Raw genomic sequence first — 15,679 nt, 5'->3', positions numbered from 1 at the left:
TCCATCTTGCTTTTTGCAAGATTTATTGCCCCTTTTGGACTTAGAAAATCAGTTTTCTTGGTTAAGTTTTATGTTTAGGTCAGCTTTTATCCTAAACTATCAAAGCTATTGCTTTAAAACTTGCAACACTTGTTCACCATCATAAGTTGACCCTGTACAGCAAGAAACATAACTCCATCCTGCTTTTTGCAAGATTTATGGCCCCTTTTGGACTTAGAAAATATCAGATTTCTTGGTTAAGTTTTATGTTTAGGTCAACTTTTTCTCTTAAACTATCAAAGCTATTGCTTTGAAACTTGCAACACTTGTTCACCATCATAAGCTGACCCTGTACAGCAAGCAACATAACTCCATCCTGCTTTTTGCAATAATTATTGCCCCTTTTTGACTTAGAAAATCATTTTCTTGGTTGAGTATTATGTTTAAGTCAACTTTTCTCATAAACTATCAAAGCTATTGCTTTAAAACTTGCAACAGTTTTTCACCATCATAAGTGGACACTGTACATCAAGTAACATAACTCTATCCTGCTTTTTGCAAGAATGATGGCCCTTTTTAGACTAAGAAAATCATGGGTAGGACAATATTTCTATTACACAAAAAAAATCAGATGAGCGTCAGCACGCGCAAGGCGGTGCTTTTGTTTCAACTTATCTCTGTAAAAACTTGATGGATTTGATTCAAACTTGAAATACTTATTCCTCATCATCATCCACATCATCTGACATAAGGGCCATAACTCTGGCACCAATATTTTATGAATTATCCCCCTTTTTCACTTAGATTTTCAGGTTAAAGTTTTGATGCACTTTCACTTTATCTCTGTTATTACTGAATGGATTTGATTCAAACTTAAAATAGTTGTTCAACATCATCACCCACATCATTTGACACAAGGTGCATAACTCTGGCACCATTTTTTCATGAATTATTCCCCCTTTTTACTTAGAATTTCAGGTTAAAGTTTTGGTGCACTTTCACTCTACCTCTGTTATTACGGAATGGATTTGATTCAAACTTGAAATAGTTGTTCAGCATCATCACCCACATCATATGACACAAGATGCATAACTCTGGCACAATTTTTCAAGAATTATTCCCCTTTTTACTTAGAATTTCAGGTTAAAGTTTTATACACTTTCACTCTATCTCTGTTATTAATGAATGGATCTGATTCAAACTTAAACAATTGTTCAGCATCATTACCCTTATCATACGACACAAGGTGCATAACTCTGGGACCAATTTTTCATGAATTATTTCCACGTTTTACTTAGAATTTTAGGTTAAAGTTTTGATGCACTTTCACTCTGTCTCTGTTATTACTGAATGGATTTGATTCAAACTTAAAATAGTTGTTCAACATCATCACCCACACCATATGACGCAAGGTGCATAACTCTGGCACCAATTTTTCATTAATTATTCCCCCTTTTTACTTAAAATTTTAGATTAAAGTTTTGATGCACTTTCACTCTGTCTCTGTTATTACTGAATGGATTTGATTCAAACTTAAAATAGTTGTTCAACATCATCACCCACACTATATGACACAAGCTGCATAACTCTGGCACCAATATTTAATGAATTATGCCCCTTTTTGCTTAGGATATACTTATATAGTGTTTTGATACATTTTATCTTTACCTCTCTTATTACTTAAAGTTGATATTTTTGACATAGACTCAGGCTATTGTGCAATATCTTCATCCACAATTGGAGTCATTAAACACTACAGTGACAGCTCTAGTTTCCTCAGATGTGCCCAGTTTCACTATCCAGCATCGAAAGTCGAGCACGCTGTCTCCTGTGACAGCTCTTGTTTTTCTCTATGTCACTGCTTTCTCCAAAACGATAGAACTTTGCAGCCAACAGCTGTGAAGCAAATAGCATTGACATTCTTGTAGGCCTACCAAGTACTCATATCACTAAAAAAAAAATGTATAGTCTTTCTACCCCCTTTAAAAAGCTATTTAGAAATATCAATTTTTGGTTTACTTCTAAAATTATTATTTTATAAACATCTGCCATTTAATAAAAAGAGTTTTGAAAATCACATTTAGAATAATTGTAAAAGAAGCAATTCACATTTTAATTTGTCTTATTTTGCACATTGCCAAAAAGTGGGTGGGGTTTGATGCCTTTGCATGTTTTATTGTTGAAAAATCTTCAAACTAACAGCTGCTTTTGCAACAGTTGTCATATTTTTCCTAAATGCAAACTTTTAATTAATTAATTATTAAGATTGCAGTAGAAAATCTTGTAAGAAAGGACAGATATGTCCGAAAATCACGGTCGCAAAAACGGGTGACAAATATGGAAAATGTATATAGAAAGGAAAGGAAATTACTGGTACAAACATGTTTAAATGTCATTTGCATAATACAGAGTCCAAGAAAATTAGTGTTAGCAACATGGTGTTTGAAGACCCTTTCATAAAGTAGCCTGCCAGTTATAATTTTTTTTTTCATCCTTCATGTCATATGCAATATCACACATGTCTGGAATACACCGGATAATAAACAAACAAGTTCAATTTATTAATTTTTATACATATTAATTGATTTAATGATTGGAGGGATACGGGGCCAGTACAGCCCAGTAGCATCCAACTGAAAGGTCGAATTAAGAAGGGTGGCACACCTGTATTAATGTCTAGCTGTAGCACTGATACCCTTAGTTCAAACCTTTTTTCATCATTACAGACTAAGGTTGTGTCCTTTGTATCACTCAGATACCCCGAATAACCTTAGTACTTTCAGATACCAGCAGTTAACCTAAGTAACTTCAAATGCCCACAATTAACCTAAATACCTTCAGATACCCATAGCTAACTGTAGTACCTTCAATACTCACAATTAACCTAATACTGTCAAATAATTACCATTAACCTATGTATTGTCAATAAGTTCCACAATTAACATAAGGTTGTTAACCTTAGTACCTTCAGATACTCACAATTTACCTGAGTATCTTCAGATACTCACAATTAACCTAAGTGTCTTCAAATACCAACTGTTAACCTTAGTACCTTCAAATACCCACAATTTACCTAAGTACCTTCAGATACTCACAATTGACCTAAGTGCCTTCAAATACACATAATTAAACTTAATAGCTTCAAATACCCACAATTAAGTTAAATACCTTCAGGTACCCATAGCTAACCTATGTACCTTCTATACACTCAAATAACGTCAAATTCCCACATTGTCAGTTACCCATACTTAACCAAATAGAGATAGTACCTAAGTTTTTCAAATCATAGGTTTGAAGTTAAAAAGCTTTGAAATGAAGACAAATGTCCATATATTTCTTAAAAACAGAAATATAGACAATATTTTAACCAGAAGTGCTGTTATGAGCATTTAATATTATCATGTTAACGAAACTTTTGTGATCAAGGAAATGTAACTCTTCTTGAACATGGAGAGCATAAACATCAAAGGGACATAATATAGTCATATTTTCTAATTGGGTGCATTTGATTTAACATTCAACTTTGATCTGGATTGCTAAATACTGATCCATGATACTGTGTGCTAAAAATTTAGAACATCTGGAACAGTCTATTAACAGCAAAACTATGCTTTAGCAGAATCTAAATAGTTAAGCTCTAACTGGGACTCGAACCCAGGACCTCTCACACCTAAGGCAGACACTCTACCACTTCCCTATAACAGCAGTAGCTAATAGCTATGCAGTTTATTTGCTGGATTACATTGCGTGAACTGGAACAATAATCGGTGAACTCCGGATTATCGGCGTATTCGCTTTGTTACCTAACGGCAATTTTTGTGTAAAGCAAAAATATAATCTAATGCTGCCAACGTCATAATCGGTCAAATCTGCCGTAATTTCTCTGACGTGTTGTTCAGAGTATGAACTTACTAACTGGTAGTACCAGTGAAATATTACTTACACCGAATCTTTTATATTTGCCCTTTTTGCAGCTGTCGAACGGCAAAGACGGTGAGTTTTGTCCAAATATAAGTAATTATTTTACCAGTTTTGAGAGGATTTCAATTGATGGGAAATTACAGTTACAAACTAAATACCTTTCTGCAACACATGGAGTCATTAGCATTCACTGTCAATCAGTATTATGACTAAGATCGACTGTCATTCATTCATATCAAAGTTTCATAGACAGAGTCCGTTGTTTACATTTTTATCGTAACCGGTGCTCTTGTAAAAATCACTTTAGTTTGAAAAATCAAAGTATGCGAAGAGCTATGGTACGGTCTCTAAACCAAAGTACCCTCAAATACCCACAGCTAATGTCAGTACCTTCATATACTCACAGTTAAGCTGAGTACCTTCAGATATCAACAGTTAACCTTAGTACCTCAGATACCCATAGCTAAGCTAAGTACCTTCAGATACCCATCATTAACCTTAATATCTCAGGTATCCACAACTAACCTAAGTACTTTTAGTACCCACAGCTAAGCTAAGTACCTGCAATACAGACGACTAACCTAATTACTTTTAAGGTACTTATTGCTGACCTTAAGTAAGTTCACAAGGTCACTTACCTTTTGGTACATTAAATCATTGCACAAAATGAATCTACATCTAAAAGAATACAAGAAAATTGCATGATATGATGTTTTGATACACTTTCAGTTGGATAAGAAAGCATGTTCAGCTATCCACGCTGTCAATTTGAGAAACTTACTTGGTGCTGAATGCCGCTCCATACGTGAAGAAATGAATGATGAATCAGATGAGTTCTTGGATCTATTTGAAAATGGTGTGTCATATATTGAGGGAGGAAGAACTTCCAGTGGATTCTATACTGTGGAAGAACTGGTGAGAATTGTCAGTTTTTGAGAATGTCAGTGTTAATTGTACAAAATGTTTGAGTGGAAAGACATTTTCAGAACTGAAAATGGCATTGATTTCTAACCCTCTTTTATATAGTTGCAAGCTGTAAATGCAAATACAGTATAACCTGTCTAAATGGTACCTTCATGGAGCTGACAGCTCACTGCAAATACAGATATTTTCTTGCCTGCCTAGCTGGAGAGACAAAGTTATTCGGGTAGGAGATCATCTTACGGTATCTTTCCCCAAGGGGAAATGATAAGCTACATGACTGTGTGTTGGCTCTCTGTTTTACATTCCCTGCTGTCCCTCTGGTTTTGAAAACCCTGTCTTATGCAGTAAGGCATGGTAGATCCTTTTATTCTTTCCAATTTGAATTATTTGTAAATTAGTAAATTAACCTCTCCAGAGCAGCAACCTCTCTGCAACAAACATATTTTAGTGTCCACAATACACCAAACTTCACAATAGAGACCTATGCTAACCTATTTGTTCATATCTTGGGCATGTTCCAGTTCTGTGTTTTTAGCTCACCTGTCACATAGTGACAAGGTGAGCTTTTGTGATCACCCTTTGTCCGTCGTCTGTCCGTGCGTGCGTCCGTCAACAATTTCTTGTCTGCATGATAGTGGTTTCATTTATGATTTGATTTTAACCAAACTTGCACACAACTTGTATCACCATAAGATCTCGGTTCCTTTCTTGAACTGGCCAGATCCCATTATGGGTTCCGGAGTTATGGCCCCTGAAAGGGCCAAAATTAGCTATTTTGACCTTGTCTGCACAATAGCAGCTTCATTTATGATTTGATTTTAACCAAACTTGCACACAACTTGTATCACCATAAGATCTTGCTTCCTTTCTTGAACTGGCAAGATTCCATTATGGGTTCCAGAGTTATGGCCCCGGAAAGGGCCAGAATTAGCTATTTTGACCTTGTCTACACAATAGCAGCTTCATTTATGATTTGAATTTAATCAAACTTGCACAAAACTTGTGTCACCATAAGATCTTGATTCCTTAGTAGAACCAGCCAGATCCCATAATGGGTTCCAGAGTTATGGCCCCTGAAATGGCCAAAAATAGCTATTTTGACCTTGTCTGCACAATAGTAGCTGCATTTATGATTCAGTTTTAACAAAACTTGCACACAACTTGTATCACCACAAGATCTTGGTTCCTTTGTTGAACTGGCCAGATTTCTTCATGGGTTCCAGAGTTATGGCCTCTTAAAGGCCCAAAATCGGCTATTTTGGCTTTTGCAGCCATATAGAGACTTCATTTATGGTTTTATTTGATACAAACTTCCAAAATAACTTCAACAACAATAATTCTTGGATTCCATGACAAATCAGATCCAGGTGAAGGTTCAGAGTTATTTTATATCTGATTACCTCCCCTGATTGTAATCAAAATGGATTTATATCAGTAAGTACTTATAGGACTTATTTGAAATTTCATTATTGTTATTAGTTGGACTGAGCCAATCAGGGTAGATAACTATGGACTGATTTTATGTCAGATTACCTCCCTTTATTTCAAATTAAAATTGGTATATCTCCGTAATTAATGAAGATACTGATCTGAATTTTCATTTATATCAACAGATTTATCTGGCAGATCCTTCTTTTGTTCACTTACAATAATTTTTTTTAATTACTTTCCTTTTACGTTACTATAAATAGCTGATATTTAGTAACTTTTTTATTATTGGTCGTAGGGAAAAACCGAGACCACTTTTCTGTGGTACAACATGGATGGTACCTCCAATTTTTAGGTGTATTTTGACATATCTGTACCTTGTAAGAATTTTTTTTTCATTTTGGTTTATTTTCTTCCCTTTGTTGTTACTGTCCTTTGGACTTAGATATTTTTTCTGAGGACCTTCTTGTCCTCAAGTGCAATGATAACAGGTGAGCGATATAGGGCCGTCATCGATATAGGGCCGTCATGGCCCTCTTGTTCTGCAGAGTTATGGTCCTTGATTTGTCAAATTTTATAATGTTTTAAGCCACTTCTCTTATATAGTGGTTGGATTTCCACCAAATATTACAGGAGTGATCAGTACCAAGTCTTATTATACATGTTGTCAAATCTGGTCTGGTTCAATGGTTTCCAGGGGAGTAACAGCCCTTTTTTCAAATTTTATGATATTTTGGCAACTTCCCTTTCACAATAGGGAAGATTTCCATCAAACCTAATACTGTGAAATCATTTTTATTTGCGTAGGACGAATTTTCGCGTATTTCGCGCTAGAACTGATGCGCAAATTTAAGACCGCGCTATTACTATTAATTTATTTTTTCATTTATAAATTGAAAATGCGGCAATTAAAGCGCGCGAAACAGTCCTTTTTCATGTTTACACGAAATTTCATGCCAGCGAATTTAAATGATTTCACAGTAGATGATATCAGTGCCAAGCCTATTTACAAGTGTCATCAATATGTCCCAGTTCAATGATTATCAGCAGAGTTATGGCCCTTTCTTTGTCATATTTTTACAGTGTTTACTCTACTTGCTGTATACAACTAGGCTGAATTTCACCAAACCTCACAAATGATAAATCTGAAGCATAGTTGTGCATTTTAGTGTTACTTTCTGATTAAATGATCTTCAGCGTAAAATCATCAAAATCTTCTATGTGTGACACTTCTCCCATACTTGTTTGAATCACGAAACTTCACTGGAGTTACTACTGCCAAGTGTAGTTGTATATATCGCTGGAATGTTCAGTTCAGTGATTTTCCCTAGAGTTATGGCCCTTTATTTGTGGCATTTTACTATTTCTGTATGATTTGTGATGGGAGACATGCGTTTTTCATAAAAACAACCTCTAGTTATGTATGACTTGCTAATTATAATTTTTGTAACTATTAAAATTTCTGTTAATATGTGAATAAATGAATCTGTATGAAATGATACACTTATGTTTCAGACATATGAAGTAAAGGTATATAGAGCTGTTGGAGTACAGTCAGTTCATATGGAGAGGGTATGTTTTAATTTTTCTTCCTTTTTAGCTCACTTGAGCATAAAGTGCTTATTATGAGCTATTATAATTGTTTGATGTCCTTTATTTTCAGGCCATTGTCTATCATTTCTTAAAAGACCACCTCCAACAAATTACAACCCAATTTCAACCAAACTTCACAGGAGTGTTCCTAAGGTGGTCCTCTTTCATTTCATTTTAATCTTGATCATTCTTGAAATGGTAACTAAAGTAAAAGCTTTGAAAGTGTTAGAAACTGCTGGTCTAATTTCAAAATAGTTCCACAGCAGTGTTTCTTTGGTGACCCTCTACAAATCTCTTCTAATTATTTTGATTTGTTTATAAACTTGGCTGCTAGGGATTAGGCTAGTTTTCTCTGTATTGCTATATGAAACTTCAAAAATCTCCTCTGAAACCACTAGGCAAATTCTAAAATAATTTCTCTGTGTTGAAAAAGATGGTTGCCAGGGGGCAGTCATGTTTTTCTTATATGTTTATAATGGAAACTTTGAAATTCATCTTGTCAGAAGCTGCTGGCTTGATATAATTTCATACAGATGTCCTTTAATGACCCTCCTCCAGTTTCCTTCAAATTATTTTGATTTGTTAAAAAAAAATAGCTGCCAGTTGGCAGAGCTCTCGTTTTCTCACTGTGACTGTATGGACAATTTTTAATGCCTTTTGTGTTGTGGTCTAGTTTCAAGATAAATTTATTAAGATATTTCTTAGGTGACCCTCTACCAAACTCTTTCAAGCCTTGTAGATTTGTTAGAAAATGTACCTGCCAGTGGGAGAGGCGACTGTAGATTCACATTAATTATGCACAGATTTTTTTATCCCCTTCCCCAAAAATACCACCCCATAATTGTAGGTGCTTATTATACACAGGTTCAGACCATTTCCTAACTTTTAACAAAACAAGTTTGTTATTACTCTCTGTGCTATCCTGTGCTTAAAACTAAAATTGCTGTTTCATTCTATAACAAGTGTCCCTTTGGTCACCATATACAATTTTTTTTTTAGATATGGTTTGTCTGAAACAGAGTGTAAAGTCACTTTTTATGCCCTTCAAAGGGAGGCATATTAGTTTTCAACTGTCCATCCGTTTGTTAGTTTGTTCATTAGTTCGTTCGTTCATTCGTCACAACGTTAACTTTTTGCATGAAGGCACTTTACTTGCGAACCACTGCACCCAGGACCTTCAAACTTCACATGCTAATAGTACTTATAGAGTACACGACCCCTATTGACTTTGGGTTTACCAGGTCAAAGGTCAAGGTCACCAGGTCAAAGGTCAAGGCGCTGCGGGGGCATTTGTCACCATTAGTGACAGCTCTTGTTCATATATTGTTTATGTGTAGTGGTTCTTCTATGTATATTGGGAAATATCTTCTTGTCAGGAACTGCTGGTTCAGTTTCAAGGTAGTTTTACATACATTTCAAGCCAGCTGTGAAACTCAGGTGAGTGACCTACAGCAATTTTAGTCCTCTTGTTGGTTCCAAGTAGCTCAAATTTGTGCATCACGAGATTGGGATTGTGATCCTAAGGGAAATGTTTGTCACGATGATGTGTCATAGATAAGTGATCTGACCTCCACCTCTTATGTATTTGTGAAAGTTGTCAATTACTTGTGGGGAACAAGTCAGAATTGGCTTAGAATCCAGGAATTAGTTAACTGAAGTAGCGGAAATATTTTTGCAAAGTTTTTTGTGATGTCATTTTTTTACTGGCTGTTTTGGTAAAATGTAAATTAAAATTAAACTGAATTCTGAAGTGGTTTAACATTTTAGTGTCCTGTGACAATGGCATCCCTAGATCCAAGGTTTGTGTACCTGGTTGACACTGGAAAGATCCTGTACATCTGGGTAGGAAAGAAATCAAGGGGTGTGACAAAAACTAAATCAAGGTAAATAAGTACATTGTATCATTGATAATGTGAGCAATATTGAGTCAATCTTTGAAGTTCTGATTATAAAATTTACTATAGTTCATTAAAAATATAATCTGGATTTGTAAAATTTGATTGTCTTACATGTATGGGACATTGTTTTGATAATTAAAGTATACACTTGTTATTCTTTGATTCATTAATTAGAAACTGCAAGTTGATGGTTGGGGTGAAAATTGTCAGTATTTTTAGCTCATCTGATTTTTGGAAAAAAAATGATGAGTTATTGTCATCACTTGATCGGCGTCGGCGTTGCCAGGTTAAGTTTTATGTTTAGGTCAGCTTTTCTTCTAAACTATCAAAGCTATTGCTTTAAAACTTGCAATACTTGTTCACCATCAAAAGCTGACTCTGTACAGCAAGAAATATAACTCCATCCTGCTTTTTGCAAGAATTATGGCCCCTTTAGGACTTAGAAAATCAGACTTGTAGGTTAAGTTTTATGTTTAGGTCATCTAATTCCTAAACTATCAAAGCTATTGCCTTAAAACTTGCAACACTTGTTTACCATTGAAAGCTGACTCACCTTATGCGGTTTGTTTGGCAGACTACTTTTTAGCTCAAGGTGAGCTAATGTGACCACCCTGTTTCCATTGTTTGTAGTGCATCATGTTTCTTAAAAAAAATTACTGTAGAGGTCACAATTTTAGTACAATCTTAATGAAACTCAGCTCAGTCAGGAGTATTTCCTTTAATAAAAACTTGGACAAAAATCTTACTGGGACATCTGGGGTCAAAAACTAGTTCACTAGGTCGGTTTATAGGTAAACCTTGTTTACACACTAGAGGCTACATTTTTAGCTCACCTGTCACATAGTAACAAGGTGAGCTTTTGTGATCACCATTCGTCCATCGTCTGTGCGTCCGTGTGTCATTAATCAAACTTGCACAAAATTTGTGTCACCATAAGATCTCGGTTCCTTTCTTGAACTGGGCAGATCTCATTATGGGTTCCAGAGTTATGGCCCCTGAAAGGGCCAAAATTAGCTATTTTGACCTTGTCTGCACAATAGCAGCTTCATTTATTATTTGATTTTAACCAAAGTTGCACACAACTTGTATCACCACAAGATCTTGGTTCATTTCTTGAACTGGCCAGATTCCTTCATGGGTTCCAGAGTTATGGCCCCTTAAAGGGCCAAAATTTGCTATTTTTGGCTTTTGCAGCCATATAGAGACTTCATTTATGGTTTGATTTGATACAAACTTCCAAAATATCTTTAACAACAATAAATCTTGGATTCCATGACGAATCTGTCAGATCCAATCAGAGGTTCCAGTTATTTTATATCTGATTACCTCCCCTGATTGTAATCAAAATGGATTTATATCAGTAAGTACTTATAGGACTTATTTGAAATTTCATTATTGTCATTAGTTGGACTGAGACAATCAGGGTAGATAACTATGGACTGATTTTATGTCAAATTACCTCCCTTTATTTCAAGTTAAAATTGGTATATCTCTGTAACTAGTGAAGATACTGATCTGAAATTTCATTTATGTCAACAGATGGACTTGGACAATCAGTGAAGATACATATTGACTGAATTTATGACAAATTACCTCCCTTTATTTTTTATCTAAATGAATACACCTTAGCAGCTTCTAATGAGATTGGTTTGAAATGTTATTTATGTCTTCCATGGTAAGAAATAGTCAAATTAGATAACTCTTGATTGAACATTTATCGATATGAATACTTAACTAATATATTGTTGTATAGGCTTGTACTTTGTATCTTCTACATGCATATACCAGTGCCTGATTACCTCCCCTGATTTTAATAAAAATGGATTTATCTCAGTAAATATTTATAGAACTCATTTGAAATTTCATTATTATCTTTAGTTGGACTGAGGCAATCAGGGTAGATAGCCATGGACTGATTTTATGTCAAATTACCTCCCTTTATTTCAAATTAAAATGGGTGTATCTCATTAACCAATGAAGATACTGATTTGAAATGTCATTTGTTCCATCAGATGGACTCGGACAATCAGGGTAGATAACTTTTGACTGAATTTATGACAAATTACCTCCCTTTATTTTATGTAAACGAAGATATATCGGCAGCATCTAATGAGATTGGTTTTAAATGTTATTTAAGTCTTCCAGGGTAAGGAATAGTCATGTTAGTACAAAAATGCAGCATTTGAACCTAGGACCCTCAAACTTGGTATGGAAATTGGCCCTGACTAGGTCAAAAGGGACTGTTACAAGAAAATGTTTATCTTATTGATATTTAATGTGTATGCCTATGTGCTCTATGTCAAAACGTGATATATCATTTTGACAATGGTACTCAGGTGAGCAATATAGGGCCATCACAGGCTTTCAAGTGGCCATAAAATTCCTAAAAAATCCTAATTTTTTCAGGCCTCCCTAAAATTCCTGAAAAAAACACCCAGAAATGGCCAAATTCCTAAAAAAGCCCTTATTTTTTAAATTATCCCTAATTTTTTTGTAATTTCTATCTTTTTTTGCACAAAGTCATGCATAATTAATATCATAAGGAACCAATTAATTTATTGAAGTTAAGATTCATTTACAGAGGATGATTCTGTTCCTTCAGCCCCCCTCCTAAAGTTAGCTGAGAAGTGACCTATAATCATCTAAGTTGCACCCAACTATATCTCGAAATTTAGCCAAAAAAGAATGCACCAGAGGCTACCATTACATACTATTATTTTAAAAATTTCCAGGGGAAAACCCATGACCCCCATCAAATGAGGGGACTACCCCTCCAGTACCTCAAAATTTAGATAAAAATGCACCAGAGACCACTATTTCACACCTGTATTTCCAATTTTTCCAGATGGAGAGTCCCCTAAAATTACAGAGATACCCCTCCCACACATCAAACTTTAGACCAAAAAATGCAATACAATCCAGCATTTCATACCTGTATTTCAAAATTGTCCAGAGGTGTAAGGCAGCCCCCTGACCTCCCTAAAATTAGGGGGCTAACTCCCTCCTTTGTATACCTCTACATTTAGAACAAAAAATACACCAGAACCCACCATTTCATACCTGTATTTCAAAATTTTCCAGGGGGACAGCCCCCTGACCCCCCTAAATTAAGAGAAGTACCTCTCCAGTACCTCAACATTTAGACCTAATAATGCACCAGTGGCCACCATATCATACCTGTATATCATAACCTTTCAGGGGGAGACACCATTCTTCCCAGCATGGACAAAGGCCTTACTCCCATACCTGCACTGTCTCGCACTATGTACCTAGCCGGGGACGACCCATGCCATGTGATGATGAAAAACAACTAAAAATATGGTCAAAGGGCGGGCTCGAGATGTTGCCCGTGGGCATTAAGTCCTAATTTAGCCCTTATTTTTAGCTCACCTGTCACAAAGTGACAAGGTGAGCTTTTGTGATCGCGCGGTGTCCGTCGTCCGTCCGTGCGTGCGTGCGTGCGTGCGTGCGTCCGTAAACTTTTGCTTGTGACCACTCTAGAGGTCACATTTTTCATGGGATCTTTATGAAAGTTGGTCAGAATGTTCACCTTGATGATATCTAGGTCAAGTTCGAAACCGGGTCACGTGCCTTCAGAAACTAGGTCAGTAGGTCTAAAAATAGAAAAACCTTGTGACCTCTCTAGAGGCCATATATTTCACAAGATCTTCATGAAAATTGGTCAGAATGTTCAAACATTGATGATATCTAGGTCAAGTTCGAAACTGGGTCACGTGGGGTCAAAAACTAGGTCAGTAGGTCTAAAAATAGAAAAACCTTGTGACCTCTCTAGAGGCCATATTTTTCATGAGATCTTCATGAATATTGGTCAGAATGTTCACCTTGATGATATCTAGGTCAAGTTCCAAACTGGGTCATGTGGGGTCAAAAACTAGGTCATTAGGTCTAAAAATAGAAAAACCTTTTGACCTCTCTAGAGGCCATATTTCTCAATGGATCTTCATGAAAATTGGTCAGAATGTTCACCTTGATGATATCTAGATCAAGTTCGAAACTGGGTCATGTGGGGGTAAAAACTAGGTCAGTAGATCTAAAAATAGAAAAACCTTGTGACCTCTCTAGAGGCCATATTTTTCATGAGATCTTCATGAATATTGGTCAGAATGTTCACCTTGATGATATCTAGGTCAAGTTCGATACTGAGTCATGTTGGATCAAAAACTAGGTCAGTAGGTCTAAAAATAGAATAACCTTGTGACCTCTCTAGAGGCCATATTTCTCAATGGATCTTCATGAAAATTGGTCAGAAAGTTCACCTTGATGATATCTAGGTCAAATTTGAAACTGGGTCACGTTCGGTCAAAAACTAGGTCAGTAGGTATAAAAATAGAAAAACATTGTGACCTCTCTAGAGGCCATATTTTTCAATGGATCTTCAGGAAAATTGGTCAGAATGTTTACCTTGATGATATCTAGATCAAGTTCGAAACTGGGTCACGTGGGGTTAAAAACTAGGTCAGTAGATCTAAAAATAGAAAAACCATGTGACCTCTCTAGAGGCCATATTTTTCATGAGATCTTCATGAATATTAGTCAGAATGTTCACCTTGATGATATCTAGGTCAGGTTCGAAACTGGGTCATGTGGGGTCAAAAACTAGGTCAGTAGGTCTAAAAATAGAAAAACCTTGTGACCTCTCTAGAGGCCATATTTCTCAATGGATCTTCATGAAAACTGGTGAGAATGTTCGGCTTGATGATATCTAGGTCAGATTCGTAACTGGGTCATGTGCGGTCAAAAACTAGTTCATTATTTCAAATAATAGAAAAACCTTGTGACCTCTCTAGAGGCCATATTTTTCACGAGATCTTCATGAAAATTGGTGAAAATGTTCACCTTGATGATATCTAGATCAAGTTTAAAAGTGGGTCACGTGCCTTCAAAAACTAGGTCATTAGGTCAAATAATAGAAAAAGCTTGTGACCTCTCTAGAGGCCATATTTTTTAATGGATCTTCATGAAAATTGGTCAGAATTTTTTATCTTGATGATATCTAGGTCACATGTGCTCAAAAACTAGGTCACTATGTCAAATAATAGAAATAACGACGTCATACTCAGTTCAACACTGGGTCATGTGGGGATAGGTGAGCGATTCAGGACCATCATGGTCCTCTTGTTTAGACCTAATGATGCACCAGCCCCCCAACCATTTCATACCTCTTTTTAAAAAAATTCAAGGGGGAGAGCCCCCTGATCCCCCTAAATTAAGAGAAATACCTCTACAGTAGCTGAACATTTAGATCTAATAATGCACCAGTGGCCACCATATCATACCTGTATATCATAACCTTTCAGGGGGAGACACCATTCTTACCAGCATGGACAAAGGCCTTACTCCCATACCTGCACTGTCTCGCACTATGTACCTAGCCGGGGACGACCCATGCCATGTGATGATGAAAAACAACTAAAAATATGGTCAAAGGGCGGGCTCGAGATGTTGCCCGTGGGCATTAAGTCCTAATTTAGCCCTTATTTTTGGCTAAAACAGCCCTAATTTTTGGCAAAAATATCCCTAATTTTAGCCCTAATTTTTTTGCCAAATAGCGCTTGGAAAGCCTGCCATCATGGCCCTCTTGTTTACCTCACCTTTATTAAACTTTGTCAAAATGTTTGTGGCTATGAAATCTAGGATAAATTTAAAACTGGACATAACTAGGTCACATGGTCATATCATACTAAAACTTTGTTAACACTGTAGAGGCCACATTTTCTGTTTGCCTTCTTAAATGTTTGTCTCTATTAAGTCTAGCTCAATTTAAAAACTGGGTTACCAGAAGTAAAAAACTAGGACACTAGGTTAAATCATAGAAAAAACTTGTTAACAGTCTAGGGGCCACATTTTCTGTTTGATCTTTTTGAAACTATGTCAGAATGTCTCTAAAAATATAAGTCAAGTTCAAAACTGGATTA

General features: G+C 36.0%; 1 protein-coding gene across 1 annotated transcript in view; it reads left to right on the top strand.

Annotated features, from left to right (window-relative positions):
- The window catches only part of LOC123563505 (protein flightless-1 homolog), a 66,785-nt gene that overhangs the window by 32,316 nt on the left and 18,790 nt on the right, over positions 1-15,679 (top strand). The window contains exons 16-18 of the mRNA XM_053532526.1: positions 4,630-4,815; positions 7,768-7,824; positions 9,613-9,728. Of these exons, the coding sequence (XP_053388501.1) occupies positions 4,630-4,815; positions 7,768-7,824; positions 9,613-9,728 (359 nt within the window). The remainder of the gene's footprint in view (positions 1-4,629; positions 4,816-7,767; positions 7,825-9,612; positions 9,729-15,679) is intronic.

This window comes from Mercenaria mercenaria, chromosome 2, assembly GCF_021730395.1.
Source record: "Mercenaria mercenaria strain notata chromosome 2, MADL_Memer_1, whole genome shotgun sequence".
In the NCBI taxonomy this organism is placed as follows: domain Eukaryota; kingdom Metazoa; phylum Mollusca; class Bivalvia; order Venerida; family Veneridae; genus Mercenaria; species Mercenaria mercenaria.
Note: the sequence above shows the minus strand (reverse complement) of the source record. Positions and strands in the feature narration are given on the sequence as shown.